Source organism: Heptranchias perlo, chromosome 14 (genome assembly GCF_035084215.1).
Source record: "Heptranchias perlo isolate sHepPer1 chromosome 14, sHepPer1.hap1, whole genome shotgun sequence".
Lineage (NCBI taxonomy): Eukaryota > Metazoa > Chordata > Chondrichthyes > Hexanchiformes > Hexanchidae > Heptranchias > Heptranchias perlo.
In genome coordinates, this window is record NC_090338.1 from 48,205,331 (window position 1) to 48,223,406 (window position 18,076).

General features: G+C 42.3%; 1 protein-coding gene across 2 annotated transcripts in view; it reads right to left on the reverse strand.

The window, feature by feature from the left end:
• Window positions 1-380: 380 nt before the first annotated feature.
• Window positions 381-18,076, reverse strand: part of sh3pxd2b (SH3 and PX domains 2B) — a 270,163-nt gene continuing 252,467 nt past the window's right edge. For both annotated transcript variants that reach the window (XM_067996413.1, XM_067996411.1), the window contains 4 exons: window positions 11,956-12,188; window positions 10,859-10,905; window positions 5,275-5,400; window positions 381-3,714 (listed from right to left, as the gene is read on the reverse strand). In XM_067996413.1, coding sequence (XP_067852514.1) covers window positions 1,966-3,714; window positions 5,275-5,400; window positions 10,859-10,905; window positions 11,956-12,188 — 2,155 coding nt within the window. In that variant the 3' untranslated portion in view covers window positions 381-1,965. The remainder of the gene's footprint in view (window positions 3,715-5,274; window positions 5,401-10,858; window positions 10,906-11,955; window positions 12,189-18,076) is intronic.

Sequence of the window (18,076 nt, forward strand, 5' to 3'; positions counted from 1 at the left end):
TGTGTCAGTGGCAACTTTCAGAAACCAGTGTAGATGTGAAGTGCATGGATAAAATATACTAGTCACAATCACGTGTTAAACACTTTAAATTGATATTTATTCTACAATGCTAGGTGACGGTGGATTTAGGTGTTTCAGATGCTGTCCATTGTAAGACAAGGGCAAAGCTAAAGAATAGGAATGGGTGTGGGACCAGTGTAATCTCCAGCGCTGCATAAACATTGTACAGATATTCTTAAAATGTTCTTTCATCATAACCAAATCTAAGTATATACTGTTACTTTTGCATTGAGCTTGCTTAAATATTCTTTCGTGGTGTTGCTTGACATGAGAACGTTCATGCTCCCTGGTTCAAATGTGAGGTATTTGACTTCTGCTACTTTGAAATGCCTTTCAATTTTATTAAAAGAAGTCATGTTAACAAACACTTTTTAAAAACATGTTTCACATTTCAAGTCTCTTGCTCTAGAGTCTATACTTGATACCAGTCAAGCCCTCTTAAAGCAAATAAACCCAATAAATTGCTTGATGAAGTCTACGCTACATTACAATTAATGTGTTTTAGGTGTTACCTTGTAAAGACCCCATGTAGTTTACATTCATGAGGGATTAGCCAAAAGCATAATCTGTGCAACAAGAATGCAGAGAGAAGCATTAATCAGTTTAAAATTCTATTAGTCATTGTTCTTAGTATACTCTTTGTAACAGTATGTTTGTTTCAATGTTAAACCTATTTGCAAACCCTGCTGTTTTATTTAAATGTAAACCTCCCGATTATTACAGAACATCACCAAATAGCTAATTGGATTGAAGTGTCATCTACCCACTTATCTTTCAAACATAATAACTCCTTGTTCTCTGAGGTATTTGAAGTATACCAACAGCATAACTGTATGTAGTTAGCTTTCACAATATGTATTGATTACAGAAATCTATATGCTCTGTCTTTTGTAGGGAAGCTCTACAGCTAGCAGACTCTACGTGTTATCTGTTTGTATTACTGAATGTTAAACCTTTACGTGCATTATATCAGTGGCTAAACTACTGAGTCCCTTTTAACATAGCTGTATCTTTTTATGGCCTTCTGAAGCAGTATATTAACTAAGGTGTTTTAAAACTACATAATCTACCTTCGCACAATACTACAATATAAAAGAAAAAGAATACAAAAAAGTGTTGCAGAGTAATGTTATCATTTAAGAAGGAACAACAGTATTTTTGGCAGAATTTGTTTGTAGCAGATTTACATTAAAAGATGCCTGGAATTAGTATGAACCTTTATACTGTTGGAATTTTGCAGATCTTAAGATTATGCTGATGTACTCAACTGCACATTTATTTCTCAATTTTTGACCAACCAGAAAAATGCAACATTTTAAATAATCTGACTAAGTATTGCATAAACTGATATTACATTCTTTTAATTTGTTCTTGGCATGGGTGATGCTGGCTGCATTTATTACTCATCCCCAGCAACTTTTTGTACAGCCGAATGGCTTGCTAGGCCATCTCAGAAGGCATTACGAGTCAACCACATAATGTGGACATTTAGGCCAGACTAAGTAGGGGTGGCTGGTTTCCTTACTTCAAGGATACTAGTGAACTAGTTGGAATTTTAAAGACAATCTGGCAGATTCCCAAGATGGGATCTCAGCTGCTAGTCCAGTACCATAACCTCTACCATGTTAGTCAAACAAAAAAGTCTTTGATTGCTCTTGGATGGTGACTGGCAGATCATCATGACTAAATAGATCAATGTTAAATGAAAATGAGCAAAATGTTTAATAATTACTGAAATCTTGTACTTCGTGGTCATGGACTTCATGTTGTTCCAACTTAGGTTGAAAAAATAAAAGGAATGTATTAAGTTGCTTTTAGAAAGCTTAAACCTATAAATTAATGAGCTAATTAAATATTACATATGAAAAAGCATCTTGTAGTGTTAAAAAAACTATACTACGATACTTATTTTCTGACCAGATAATTGGAAGGGGCCCAGCCCTCCCATGTTGGCTCACTATTTAGGATTTTACAGTACCACCATCCATTGGTATTTTTTTCAAATACTTCAAAAACAGTTCCCTCCTTAAATCCAGCGGTCTCCTCATCTCCTGCAAAATCTGCAAGAGCTACATAAAGGCATTGCTTTGAGAATTCTTCATCTTTGGGCACATTGGTGTTGATGGATGCAGCACTAACCTTCTCTTTCCCTTGTTCTAGTTTTTCTGCCTGTCTTTCTGTTATTTTTGAAGGAATAACTGGCTCTTTTCTATGTTCATGAACTTTGGACAAAACAGCTCCTTTTACTGGAAGGTGCTCCTTTGAACCTCCCCTAGGTTTAATATCATCTTTGCTGTAATCATGAGATGAAACTGATTTAAATCTTGGTGGAGGTAGGGCAGGTTTATTCTGTCCCCAGGTGGGTTTGTTCTCAGTTGTATCTTTCTGATGACCTTTCATATCTGCAGATTCTATGGAGGTTTTCTTTGGCAGTGGGGGTCTTCTAGGAGGCACGATTGGGCGAGGTGGACCTTCTTTGTTTGTTGAAGGTGTGCCTTTTTGTTGAGCATCATCCACTTTCTTCTCAATTGGCTTCAAACTCTTTGAAGTACCTGCTTTCTCTTCAATGACACAAGGATCATCCTTATCATTCTGTTCATTTTCAAGGCCATTTTGTTCTTTCTGAAGAACTTTCACTTCACTTATTTTAGAGCTCATTCCTAAATCTTGCTTCAGTTGAGATCCATTTTCTGTGTTTCCATGCGAGCTGCTACATGTATCTATTGAGGATTGATTATTTGAGCAGTTTTGATTACCAGTAACATTCTGGGAAGAGTCCTGCTCCCCCATTTTGTCTGGCAGTTTTGCTCTTCTCAACTTACTTCTCAGGTTAGAGATGTCAACGTCAGATTCGGATTGACTTTCTCCTTTTGTGATAGGAAGTGGCTTAGGTCTCAGTAGAGGTCTTGGCTTTTGTGGTAGATTTGGGGACGATTCCACTGATTTGTCTTCTATATCTGGCTTTGACTTTGTTTGTCTTCCTACTGGCTTTAGATTAGGCCTTGCAATTTCACTTGCTAATATCTTAGGCCCAGTCTCAAGTCCCTTAGGCTGTGTAATTTTACTTGCTTCAGCACTCAGCTTCTTGTCTCCTTTAGGTGCCATTTTTGGTGGCAACATGGGTAAAATGCCTCCTGGTACAGGGGGCATGGGTGGAAGTCCTTTTGAATGTTTATCTGCTGCTTCCACCTCAAACTTGCTGTTAATCTGTTCTTTCTTTAATGGAAGAACTGGCTTCTCTTTGTTAAGCCTGGAAGTGTCATTGCTTATTACACTTGAAGGAGAACACGACTTGGATTGAGATTCTACATTTGAGGGAGAATTGAATTTATTGTCAGAAGATGGGCTCTTACTTGCATCTTTCCCTCTCCGATCCTTCAACTTGTGTTGAACTACAGACTCATTATTATTATCATTTGATTGTGGCTCTTTGGGCAAAGCTCTAGTTAGAAAGGCACTATCTTCATTTGTACTGCTTCCTGTAGCTCCATCTGAAAGTTTAAGTTTTGCCAGTTCTTGTGCTAAAGGTGGAAGGAAATTTGCCCTTGAAGCATTACTTGATTTTTTGTACTTGTCAATGAATGAAGCAGGAGCCCATCCTTCTTCATCATTTATTTGAATATACCACCAACCACTTAAATTCTTTTCTATTACCTGCAGACAAACAAAACATACATTTACTTTGAGTAACTTATCAGCATAATGTAATAATACAATAAATAAACAGGGAGCACTAATTACTTCCCCTGGTGGGGAGTTTCCTGGGAGCAATCCCACTGAATTAAATTAGGGCTGTGACTTCAAAATGACATTGCAGAGTCGTCAACCAATGGGGAGAAGATCCTAACTTAGTGGTTATATTGGAAGTAAACGTTTGATAGTATTTCAAATATATATTTATCTAGTATTTTATCTTATAAATTCTTGGATCCAGTATGTGTTCATCTGTTTCAGGCATTACACCTAGTCAGCGTCACCCATATCAAAAATCTACTGATAATGTTCAGGCTTAACCATGGTAAGTATTTACATGGTATAAGGTGCTGAAGGGTCACCATTGATGGTCCTGCAACAATATCCTAGCATGAACTGCTGCCTTCATGAAGGAAAAGGGGATATGGGGGAAATGTAACTTTAATTTCCAACTGTTTAACCAATAAAGAGTAGTTGCATATTGATTGGTTCAACATGAGCCCATTACAATAGGAGAGACCACTCTCTGCATGTTATGTTAGTAATTTGCATGGCAGCAATCTTTTTTTTTCTTTTCAAAGTATGTAGTCAAATTCAAGGCATAATCATAAATTGAAAATGCAGAGAATATAGCATTTTCATTGGATTCATCTCTGTAAATCACTCTTTGCATCAACTTCAAGAATGCAGCAATTTCAAATTGAGCTGATTAAATTAGCTGCTGTCCATGTAACAAATTGTTATCAAAACTATCAGGACTATAAGTTTGATGATCATCCTCAGGGCTCTGGTTTATCAAGAATAATTATTTTAAGGTGGATCCTCTAGTTTGAATTTTACCTTTGAGCTAATTTAGTATAATATGCTCATTTACAACTTTCAAACTGTATCCTGTGTCTCCTATTTAACATGTGCCATCGTTAAAGGGAGCAATACTAAAACTTTTGTTAATGCTCATTAAGGGTTTGTCTGGGGAATGGAATACTTTCTATTTCAGATGCCCAGTGTGAGCATCAACCACTCCCGGGCCAGGTTAAGCATAGTTAAATACAAGCATATAGCTCCTTCGGCTCTGTACTACAGTGAGAGTGCACTCTCTACTGCACTAGGGTGGCATTTTTCCCATTTCCCGCACTATCCTTCAGCCTGTCTAAGGGGATGAACTTCCTCGGGGCTTCTCCCGTTCCGCCACCATAACACCAGCGGAAAACCCCGGATTTCCACAAAGTTACAGTGGAGGAGCAGGAGAAGCCCGAGGGAAATTTACCCATGTTTCATTGTCAATTTGTCAGTTTTAAGCATTAGGCTCATGCGTGTTTGGAACTGGATTGAGACTGGTTTCCCAAGAGGCAAAGGAGACTTTCCTTCATTAGTCTGTGCTGGATTTGAACTTAAGGTTCCAGAAGTAAAAGGCAAGTGCCACACAGTACCCCAGCAAAGCTCTTTTAGACTAACATATTAAAATGAGCTCAAGATGATGTTTACATTACTAATATTTATACAGCATTTTCATTTGCTTACCTCAACTTTTTGTCCTGCCTGAAAGCTGATGCCATCGGGAATGGTTGTCTGGAAAGAAGCTATAGTGTAAAATTCTTCTTCTACTTCAGGAGGAGTTGGTGGTTTGGGGAGATTCAATCCACGTGGCTGTTTAGAGGTAATAAGATCTAAAATCATTTACTTAATCCCCTCTATGTTTTATGAATAAATTAATAATTTTCCACATAAAAAGAGGCAAGTACTTTTGGAAGCAATGAAAAGATTTTAAAGAAGTTATTATCAGCAACTATACATATTTTAAGCCACTTAAAACCTTTCAAAAAATTTAAAGCCATGAAAAATACAGAAATAGTAGACTGGCAAATTTGTCATTAATAATTACAAGCCCGTAGCCAGACTATATTATTACAACCGCTCAGAAAACCAGGGGGTAGAAATTGGTATGCGCTGCGCCTGTTTTTCGGGCATAAAACGGATGCAAAGTGTACCAATGTAGCGGTGGGACGGCCTGTGCCCAATCTGCGCAGGCATTGGTCTCTCTGCTAAATTTGTAGAGCCCATTTTTTTTTAAGGTGTCCTGGGTGGATACCTAAGGCGCCCATTTTTTTGTAAAGTCATTAAAGCTGCATAGGGCAAGCAATTCAATGGAATCTTTTATTTAGCAATTGTTTCTTAATTTTACAATGACACTGACATTTGGCTTGAAAACAGATTATGCAATGTTATCAGAAAGTCACTAGAATCATGACATTCTGCTCCATGACATGAATGGATAGTGCCCTACAGCTCACTGTTGCCATTCATAATGTAACTGCAGCAGCGGTTACCAGGTCACAAAAGATGGTGGGTGCTAAATTGGGCCATGTAGCGCCCGTTGTTTTGGCGCTACACGGCCTCTCCAACATCCAAGATGGCATCTTGGATGAGCACACATTGTAATTTAGTATATATTTTGTAGTTTTTAATTTGCATCAGAAAAAGACTAGGCGCTTTGAATGTGTAAATTAGGATCCGAATGCCTGTTAAAGGACCCCTTTTCAAAATTAGTCAGCGATGAACAGGGCAGGCCTGACACTTGCCCTCCTCAGGACTCTTCAGCAACCCTCATGGCCGTCGACGAAAGGCAAGTTATAAAATTGCGACCGGGCCTTGCGCCTACCTGTTCTGGAGCAGGGGTCATTCCCTGCGCTGTGTTTGATGGCTCAATGCAATTTCTACCCCCAAGTACTTTATTGTAGTATTACTGCTGAGTGTAATATGGTAATCTCCCATCTGTTATAAATGGCCTTTGAGAAGAAGGGAAAGACAACAAGTATAAAATCCTCACCATGATATAACAATAGTGGGTAACAAAGACCATCGTGTGGTTCTTTTTAAACCTTTTTAAGACCTAATAGGGAAAATCATGACGTTCTGCTCCATGACATGAATGGATAGTGCCCAACAGCCCACTGTTGTCATTCATAGTGTAACTGCAGCAGCAGTTACCAGGTCACAAAAGATGATGGGCGCTAAATTGGGTCGTGTAGCGCCAGTTGTTTCAGCGCTACACGGCCTCTCCGACATCCAAGATGGCGTCTTGGATGCGCACGCATGTTTCCTGCTTGACGTGCGCCAGACGCATCTTCGTATAGGAGTTTGCGCAAGCGCAGATAACGAACGCTGGAATCATGTAAAGTAGGGAGAAAATGGCTTCAATCAGTGCGCAACGCTGATTGAAAGTGATAATCACCATTTTGGGACTTAATGCTCAACTCAATGCACAGTCTTAACCCCGACCATTTGAACGTGTGCCTGGAGGACCCCCCAACGGTGCTATTTAAAGGGACCATGCAGGATTTACAGGTTAGTGGCTGGATTATTGCTTCTGGCTGCCGAGACATTTGTAACTGTTTTTGGAGGTCTCCTAGACTTCAATACTCCTCGGACGCGGGGATATAGCCTGCCATTTAGAGCCAGGACATGCAGCAGTGAAGTTAGGAAATGCTTCTACACACAAAGGGTGGGAGACGTTTGGAACGCTCTTCTACAGATGGCAGTTGATGCTAGCTCAATTGTGACTGTTAAATCTGAGATTGATAGATTTCTGTGAACCAAGGGCATTAAGGGATATGGGGCTAAGACGGGTATATGGAGTTAGGTCACAGGTCCACCATGATCTCATTGAATGGTGGATCAGGCTCGAGGGGCTAAATGCCACGGCCACTTGCTGCCTCTTGATATGCGCCACCTTTTCCTGCAAGAAAGTGGGACCTGTGCCTGGTTGATGTGCCTGTCATGGTTGAATAGCTGCCAGTGTGTGTGGCCTGTGAGTTGTGGGTGGGTGGCTTGAAACGGTGGTAATGTGTAAGGGTGAGAGGAAGCATCTGATTGGAAGAGTTGGGTACTGAGGGAAAGAGTTTGTTGGTATTAGGGGGATGGGGGTTGTAGTGCGTGGTGCAGTTGGTAGGAGACGCCACTTGACAGTTGACCTCACTCACCTTGACCACTCATGTCAAAGTATTGAACTTCTTCCTGCACTGTATCCATGTTCATGATGCTGTGCGCCTGGCATTGACTTCATCCTCTGCTGCCTCCCACTGCCTTTTGTGTATATGTCTGGAGGGCCTCTTGCCCCCCCCCACCCCCACCACCCCCACCCCCTGCGAATATAGGATATCCCTCCTTCTGTCCACCTCTTGCACCCAAGGTCTCTAGTGCATCAGCAGAGAACCTTGGTGCACACTCTCTCGCAGGCCTGGTACCAACTCAGATCGGCAGATTGGTGAGGTCTGGCGTGCAGATTGGAGGATGTGGGATTTAGTAGTGCACAACCTTTATTCAATGTTTTAACATAATTCATCAGTTTGTTAACATAGAGATGGGATCTGCATCTGTGTTTTACATGTGCAATGTCTGATCTCTGTTCAGACTCCTTGCAGACAGTAGACTGTTATTTCCAGCAAATAACAGGTACCAGATACCTTTAAGAGATTTCTGAGAAACATCCTCCCGTTAAGAGATTGAGCTCCCTCTGGTGGTGGAAAGTGCGAATTGCAATGATTCCACATGCAAGGCCTGGAAAGGAAGGCTGATTGCAGGCAAGTGCTCCCTTGGGTCCAAACTTGTGTCTTGCCTGCCCAGGGTCCGTCGGGTGTGGGGTGTTAGTGCATCACACTACCATCACCCAGAACAGACCCTTATCCAATTTTTCCCCCGATGTTCGTTATGTTTTGTTTAAACAGGTATTATTGGTTTTACAACAAATAAACAATGTATGATAAATTATTTGTACAGCCTTGGAAATCTTCTTTCACCTTAAAACCTTTTCCATCCCTGAGTTCCATTGCCCCACCATTGGCGGCCGTGCCATTAGCTGCCTAGGCCCTGAGCTCTGGAATTACCTCCCTAAACCTCTCCGCCTGTCTAGCCTCCTTTAAGACACTCCTTAAAAGCTACCTCCTTGACCAAGATTTTGATCACTTGTCCTAATATCTCTATGTTGCTCGGTGGCAAATTTATCTGATAATTGCTCCTGTGAAGCGCCTTGAGACGTTTTACTATGTTAAAGGTGCTATATAAAATCAATAATCTATACTCTATAGAATATTGATTATTCTATACTCTATAGAACAAAACAGTAACAAGTTTCTCTGACAGAAAAATAAATTGTAAATCCTGTGATTATTTAACCTACAGGTTTTCACACTGGAATCCACAAGGACATCCAAGGGGTGCATGATGGCATCAGATTTCTTGGTTGGACAAACTGTGCATTATGAAAACGGTGTCTCAAGAATTCTGTAATCATAGAATCTTACAGCACAGAAGGAGGCCATTCGGCCCATTGTGCCTGTGCCAGCTCTTTGGAAGAGCTATCCAATTAGTCCCGTACTCCTGCTCTTTCCCCATAGCCATGCAATTTTCTCCCTTTCAAGTATTTATCCAATTCCCTTTTGAAAGTTACTATTCAATCTGCTTCCACCACCCTTTCAGGCAGTTCATTCCAGATAATTATAACTCGTTGCATTAAAAAAAATTCTCCTCTGGCGCTTTTGCCAATTACCTTAAATCTGTGTCCTCTGGTTACCAAGCCTCCTGCCAGTGGAAACAGTTTCTCCTTATTTACTCTATCAAAACCCTTCATGATTTTGAAGGCCTCTAAAGTCTGCCCCTAACCTTCTCTGCTCTAAGGAGGACAATCCCAGCTTCTCTAGTCTCTTCACGTAACTGAAGTCCCTCATCCCTGGTACCATTCTAGTAAATCTCCTCTGCACACTTTCCAAGACCTTGACATCCTTCTTAAAGTATGGTGCCCAGAATTGGATACAATATTCCAGCTTAAAATAAAATATGTTTTAATTTTCCTGTATTTGTTGACTTACTAGTGCATTATTTCACTGCAATGATAGCACTTTTACCTTGGACAGCAAATACAATGTTTCAGAAGTTACAACAAGGGTTCCCTGGCTTAGGAATGTGTCATTATTAATAGAGGATCCCCAGTCAGCAAAATGTCAATATTTATGAGGGGACATCTACAAGCCAAGGGCACGTCCCTTACAAACTGAAGTTTAAAAACCACCAATTTAAGCCATCAATACCAGCCAGCACATAATTGTTAAAGTCAAGTCGTATTTGGCAAATTTAATAAGAGCTTTTTGAAGAAGTGACCGATTGGATAAAGGGTGAGCAGTAGATGTGGTGTATATGGAATTTCAGAATGCATTTGATAAAGTGTTTCATAGGAGGCTTGTTACAAAAATTCAGATGTATGGTTAAAAGAAATGTAGCAGCACAATTAGAAAGATGGTACTATTTCCACTAGAGAACAGAAGGCTCAGAGGAGATTAAATGAAAGTTTTAAAAATTATGAAAGGTTTTGATAGGGTGAATAGAGGAAGACTTTTCTCTGGATGGGGAGTCAGTGACAAGGGACTGACTCCATCCCCCTCCTCCCACTTACTCAGGCTGAACCAGACCATGCACAATCTCAGCACCCTGCTTGACCTTCAGCTGAGCTATTAACCTCACATCCTGTCCATCAGCAAGATCACCTACTTCTGCCTTTGCCCTTCCACTGCTGAAACCCTTATACATAACTTTGTCAAACGCTCTTCCTGACTGCCTACCATCAACCACATTTCATAAACTCCAACTTGTCCAAATATCTGCTGCACATATCCTGCATCGCACGAAGTCTTGTTCAACCAATACCCCTGTCCTCGCTGAACTACACTGACTTTTCGTCTTCCAATGCTATAATATAAATTCTTGTCCTTGTTCTCAAATTTCTCAATGGCCTTGCCCCACCCTAACTCTTCAATCTCCACCAGACTTATATCCCGTCCTACGCACCATGATCCCTTGACTCTGTGACTTTGTCTGCCCCCCCACCTCCCCTCCAACCCACCATCGATTGCAGTATCTGCAGCTGTCTTAGCCAATCTTTTAAAAAGCTCTTTTCAAAACCCATTTTTTTGACTAAGCTTTTGGTTACTCCTAATTTCTTCCTTACTGGCTTGGTGCCCATCTATTACTGTTTTGTGAAGTGATTTGGGACTTTTTTATGTTAAAGGCTGTTTATAAATACAGCTGTTGTTATTGTAAAGCTTCTGATACTCACCACAGTAAGATCTCTTCGCGGGGGTGGCCTCTGTCTCAGTGGTATCTCTGTATTGTTTAAAAGAAATACAGTTCATTTTGGTTGTATAGATAGCCAAGACCTCGTCTCATTTTCAATATAAGTGATATGAAATTGCCTGTTTACCTCTTCCTTCAGACAATTTAAGTGAAATACTATACTCCACATGTCTCACATTCTGAAAAAGGTTAAACACACAGCAAGAATAAGCCGATGGCGGAATTTGGCCCACATAAAATCTGAAAGGTTCAATCTGAATCTTGAACAAAGAAAGCCAATGTCTGAAGATAGCCAGCAGTAGCTTCCGAAAATTGCTGAGGCAACTGATAAAGCCTAAAATGAAAATAGGCAATTTGGAATCACAGGTTAGCACAGGAAAAGATCTCTAAAGCTCCCATGTTGATGTGAAGTTGTTTCCGTGTGCATCAATTTGACAATGGCAGGCCCCAATATGACTTCTGGGCACAATGAAGTCAGCAATTGTAAGACCACTTCCATTAGGTAGTTTCAAACCACTTGGGTGTCAGTAATGGGTGTAGTGTAATTCCACGCTAGTGTGAAGTCATTTTTTAAAAAAGTATCCGGGGGCCCATACATTAAAGTTCCTGGGAAATTTAAAGACGTAGTATGGGATCTTCATAATTTTACAATAAAAGTGGCATTCCTGCTATTCCTTGGAACTTGACATCTCAGGTGTGTAGTCACAATAATATAATTATATATATATTAAACTGACAAATCAAAATAAATAGAAATGCAACAAAAAACATCATTTTACAGTCGGTCATTCCCTGGCCCCACTCTGCTCAATTTTCTCCTATCCTAAAAGTGTTGAGTCATACAGGAAGAGTCCAAACATTTGCTTTACCTTTTCAGTAAGTAACATCAATTAGATCAAATAGTATATTTTGAAAGTCCCAACTGCTGCATGTCCCTGGAATCTGTGCTGTTAGCATTCTTCCAAAATGGAATCTCTGAAGCAAGAACTCCTGTAGCTCCAGCAAGTGACTGCCATCTGTTTCTTGTCACATTTAACAAAGACATTTTAAGCTACTGCATAGTTCCAAGTACATACTTACTGCCTTTGGCATCAGCACATGCTGCCCCTCGGGTCTCAAATTTTCCATCTTTCTGGTCAAATAAAGATGCCTTCTCTCTGATCTCTTTAGTGGAGCTTGGCTGTTTGCCAATTCCATCAAGGTCCATTGCACTTGAATGGATAGACTGCCCTGAAGTTATCTTCTGACCCAAGAGATCATTGGTAGCCTTTTTCAAGTATGAGGCAGGGGCCCAGCCCTCCCGATCTTGGTATCTGTTAAAGAAAAATAAAGTATTTTCTGAAATGAATTTTGTTGGTCATCGTGACATAGCTGTACCCGAACTCTCAAATCTGTTCTGCCAACCTGGGTAAAAATGTATTTATTTTAAAATATAGCCCAATAATAAATAAATTAGAACATGAGATGAATTTAAAATTGCTGCTTTGAGGTGAGATCCGTATTCAAAAATATTCTCTGAAAGAGCAAAATTGTCTTGTCGTTTTTTCCATTATAGAGAAAACCTGTTAAATAATATATAAGCAGTCATTCTGTGAGTTTTTTTTCCTGCATCTTATGTGTTATGTTCTTTCCTTACAGGTATCCCTATGACACCCCTATTCTGTAACTGAAAGGACAAGCAAGTTACCTGTTTTCAGGTGTGTAACTGAACTGGCCACTGGGAAGAGCAGGAGAGCATTACAGCTTCCTGAACTGCAAGAAATTGCCCTGGCTCCATGCAATTGCTTCTCCAAATTGGTGGTTGGGATTTCAACTCATTGCATGGGAATCACATGGAGGGTTCTCATCTTGTTCCATGACACAATGTATAGGTATGCAAAAATGGTGCAGTATTGGTCACCACTTATCACATCTTTATTACAAGGATCACTGTACTGTCACTGGGACTTTGTCTGGCCTTGATACAACCTTTAACCCTATCCAAAATATTGAAAAGGCTCAAACAGAAATGTAGCAAAATTATGAGTATTCAACTTTCAATTGTATTTGGTGGCAAGTAACTAATTAAATCTAACATAGGATTAAAGGACCAAGTTTATGTAGTAAGAGATAAATCAGCATAAAATTCTCTTGATCCCTCCTATCATGGTGAAAAGCTGGCATTCAACTAATATTACATAATTGGGAAAGTATTAACAAAAGTGCAAGTGTTTTATCAACTCTGAGCTAATTAGTGATTTTTTTCAGTAGTTTATTGTTGATCCTTATGCTGCTGAATTCTGAATATTCTTATCAAGTTCCATCACTTTTTGCCTGTTTGGTGCGCATTAAATGCAGTGCAGTCATCAACGGCAGCACTTGTTGCTTTTACACTGGCCCTAGAGGGATGCTTGCACTGCTGATTCCCGACATGAGTCTCATGCATCCAATGGCAACCCTAATGTAAACCTGCCAGATTGACTAGCACCATCTACTGAGTGTCTGATTTTTTACTGGGTTGTCCAGGCAGGCAGTCTTAAGAGTTTCTGGGGAGATTATATTGAGATTGCTGCTGGGTGCGTGTGAACTGTGTGTCAGGAACCAACAGTCCAGCACCCCTTTAAGACCAATGTAAAAGAAACTACTGAGAACTTTCTGTAGTTCCAACCATACCAAGCTTCACATCTACAAAGGGACTTTATTCAAAGATGACAGTTTCTCATTGTCCTGAAAGAATTTTTGTGCAATCCTTTCATAGGCATCAGAACTGGAATTTTTTTTTCTAATTGTGCGACCACTATACCAAACGGATGTTAATCCTTCCTCAACTGGTTACATCAGAAGGATATTACATAATATGACTAAGTTTATTTCAACAAATTAATCATATCCTGTAAAATAATGAAAGCCACTTCAGTGACTAAAAAGGAAACCATCAGAATCTGGCATGTCTAAGCTCAAATATATTAAATTACTGCTTGTCACAATTCTAAATCTTTATGTAGCAATATCTGCTGGATAGCTCAATGTAATTTTAAGAAATTAATAAAATGTATCATGGAAAATGGACATATTGCAAGATTTTATTTGTTGTAATGTGACCTCTATATTTATACCCAAATCCATACCACCCTTAGTTGGGAAGTGGGCACAGTCTGGACTTGCCATCAATACCACTCCAGCAAATCCATCAGGCTATTTGCTTGAATGGTACAGAAAAGCAACCTTTCTCCCAGCTAGTTTCCTCCCTTTCTCCAGTGAACTGCAGCCTGAAGAAGAAAACTCCAGTGTCAATTTTGTTAGAGGATAGAATATAAAAACAGGGAGGTATTGCTGCAGTTATATAAGGTATTGGTGAGACCGCACCTGGAATACTGCATACAGTTTTAGTGTCCATACTTAAGAAAAGACATACTTGTTCTCGAGGCAGTACAAAGAAGGTTCACTCGGCTAATCCCGGGGACGAGGGGGTGGACATATGAGGAGAGGTTGAGTAGATTGGGATTCTACTCATTGGAGTTCAGAAGAATGAGAGGCGATCTTATTGAAACATATAAGATTGTGAAGGGGCTTGATCGGGTGGATGCGGTAAGGATGTTCCCAAGGATGGGTGAAACTAGAACTAGGGGGCATAATCTTAGAATAAGGGGCTGCTCTTTCAAAACTGAGATGAGGAGAAACTTCTTCACTCAGAGGGTAGTAGGTCTGTGGAATTTGCTGCCCCAGGAAGCTGTGGAAGCTACATCATTAAATAAATTTAAAACAGAAATAGACAGTTTCCGAGAAGTAAAGGGAATTAGAGGTTACGGGGAGCGGGCAGGAAATTGGACATGAAGCTGAGTTCGGATCGGTTAAGGCCCTGTGGGTGGCGGAGCGGGCCCAGGGGCTGAGTGGCCGGGTCCTGCTCCTACTTCTTGTGTTCTTTAGATTTGAGGTTAGGATCAGATCAGCCATGATCTTATTGAATGGCGGAGCAGGCTCGAGGGGCCGATTGGCCTACTCCTGCTCCTATTTCTTATGTAGAGACTGGGATTCACATTGCTTAGAAGAGTGCTCAATACTCCAACATTATAGCCCGATTAATGTCCTGATTGTCAGAGACAATCAATATTTCAAACTCAATAATAACACATAAATGATTTTTTTCAAAGGAACCGAGTGGCCTTAGAAGGAAACATCCCTTCATAATTTTCTTCTATTAGGTTTGTCCAATTTCTGGCACAGTCAGTACTAGACAAGCAACATCAAGTCATGTGCTATAAGACCTTGATGTGCTTATATTTAAATCTCTTGTGATGACAGAGCGCACAGTATGTGCTGGATGTCAGCTTTGAATAAATTTCAGGCTTTCACCAAAAATATCTGAATATGCCAAGCCCAGTTATCCTTAATTATCTGGGGATAAAGATATGTCCAATCAGTTTTTAAATTCCTTAGTTTATTTTAAAAAAGGTTAAATGGCTTTAAATATGTGAATGTCAAAACTTTTACAATTTCAGTGACAAAACTATCGGCCCAGAAATTGCTGGAGTGGGGCTTCCCGCAGCGAGCATGTGAATTGGATTGGTTTCCTCACCCTTCAGATTGTATTATTCTTGCGCCGCAAATTGCTGGAAGTGCGAATTGATAATGGTGTGGCGACATCAAGGGGGCATGTGGAACCTCCTGAACATCGGGTCCAATAGTCTATTCCCTCAAACAATGGGCTCTATTTTAGCACCCGCTATCGGGTGCGTTCCTGGCGAGGGGGCTCCGAAAATCGGGGAATCCCGGAGCAGGTCGGGAGCCCGGCTCCAACCCGCCCACTTCCGGGTTCCCCACAGACGCGCCGACGTGCGCGCGCAGCCCCCGCATGTGGGACTCCCGCAGGCAATTAAAGCCGGCGGGGTGCCATTTGACAGTATTTACTTAGGTATTTCAGGTCATTAACCGACCTGATTAAGGGAATATGTCAGGAGGGGTGGGATTTTAGAAACAACTGGGACTGTTTCCCGTACTGGGGGAAACACTCCCAGTTGAAATAGACGTGTTGCAGCTATCAGCCTGTGGCAGCTGCAAAGGTCCATTTGACAGGTGGGGGGGGGAGGGGGGGGGGGGGGGGGGAGACCCTCACTCATTGTAGGAGGCCACTCTGTCACTTGGGACAAAGTTTGGCCTCCACCACCCTCCTCCTGACAATAAAATTCACCAACTTGCACACTTACCCCGGGGTCCAGAGACATGTACCTACCTTGCGGACCACCTCAGATGTACATCTTCCGGATGGGGGCCGCCGTAGCTGCAGTCATGACCTCCTCGGAGGGCGAACAGCATCACCAGCCTTGCCGGCCAAGCCGTCCACCTCTGACACGTGGAGCTCCACAACACAGTGCTGTGACACATCCACCTGCACAGCAGGAGGGAGGGCAACCGCAGAGAGAGATGCGTCGCAGAGGGCACTACCCTTGCCACAGGGTCCACAGACCGAGGCTCAGCTTCCTGGACCTCTCTAAGCAGCACTGCAGACGGAGGCTCAGAGTCACTCGACATGTAGTCGTGCACATCTGCAGCCTCCTTCATGCCGAGCTGCTCCTGGCTGGCCTGAGCACCATCTTCTTACCTGTCGCTGTCAACGTCACCACTGCCCTCAACAACTTCTCCGCATCCTTCCAGGGTGCCACCGGGGACATCGCCGACGTCTCTCAGTCATCTGCACAAAAAAGCCCAGCAAATACACCTACACCCACTCTGCAGTGACACAATGGGTGGCATCAGGTGTGGGTCTTCATTGTGATCCTCAGGAAAGGGCATTGTTGCACAAACCAGACAAGATTCGCAAAGACGTGGCAGTAGTGGTGCCAATATAATATGTGATGTGAGTTGGTCAGAAATTAAATATAAGTAAAAACCATGACAAACCCTCAAACCCTCTTGTGCATCCCCTTCATGCTCCCAACTCGTTTGCCTTACGCTTCCTTCTGCACATATGTGATGCATGCCCTGTGGCTGCAGCACAGGTAGTGGCAGGTTGGGTGAGGCTGACCGTGAAAGAGATGCATCAGAGGGTGAGTATGAGATAGAGCCATGAGATTGTATGAGGATTGGGTTGAGTGGTAGTGGCGGGATGAGTACTGGCGAGGTGAGTAAGTGCAGGTAAGATGAGGATGAGGTTTGAGTGGGTGTGAGGAGTGATGTGACAGAGCAGTGTTGGCAATGCAGAGGGAGATGTGGGGTGAGGGCGGTGATGTGGCAGACGGAGTGTAGGGGAATGAGTAAGTGTTCTCACTTTGGCTGACCTACTTAGGTCATTGCAGTGCCTCCTGCACTGTATGCAGGTGGGCGATATGTTGGTGGTACAGGTGACCTCCTCTGCCACCTCAAGCCAGGCCTTCCTGGTGACAGAGGAGGTCACCTCCTCCCGCCCGTCAGGGGGGAAGATCTCTGTCCTCCCCCTCCTCCTCACCCCATCTAACGATACCTAGTGTGAGGCATCATTAAACTGGGAGCAGCCTTCCCCCTGGGCTGCTCCATGCTGTAATTTTTTCTGTTCGTTGCAGCATCTGCCAGTGGAGGACTGCCCCTTTAAATAGAGCTCCTCCAGCTGACAGACCTTACTGCGCATGCGCAGTCCGCCCGACGCGCAGATCAGCAGTGGGAAACCTGGAAGGCCAGGTAAGTGGATCCAATTAGGCTGCGATCGGGCGCGGGGCAGACTGATTTCACCGGGCGCGTTACCCAAGCGCCCAATAGCCCCCCCGCCACGAACCTGCAGCCCTGGCAATATCGAGCACAATGAAATTCACTCCAGACAGGACTATAGGTGGTGCTGTTGCACACCTATTACCCTTTTCTCTATAGTCCAAATCATTTTGGTACTTAAGTACAAAATCCGTAAGATCACCATTTAGGGGATGGGTCACCATTATTCAATAAATGGTATGAAATCTGACCTGTGTTTCCTTAGTACTTATACTTCTGCTATTACTTTTTTGAACAGTGGCAAAAAAAAACTGTACGGGGACCAGGCCAAATGACAAGCTCGCATGCCTTGCCCCGGAGAAATTTTAGCACCTGAGCCTCATTTCGGACTCCTGCCTGAACCAGTCAGGAATCACTGCCCGGCCAGCGGGCAGGAGCAGTGCTTTGGGTGGTAGGAAGCTGCTGCTGGGGACTGACGTGAACACAAAGTAAGTGGATTGGACGGGTTCAGGAGGGGAAGCCCGGTCAGGAGAACAGGGAAAGC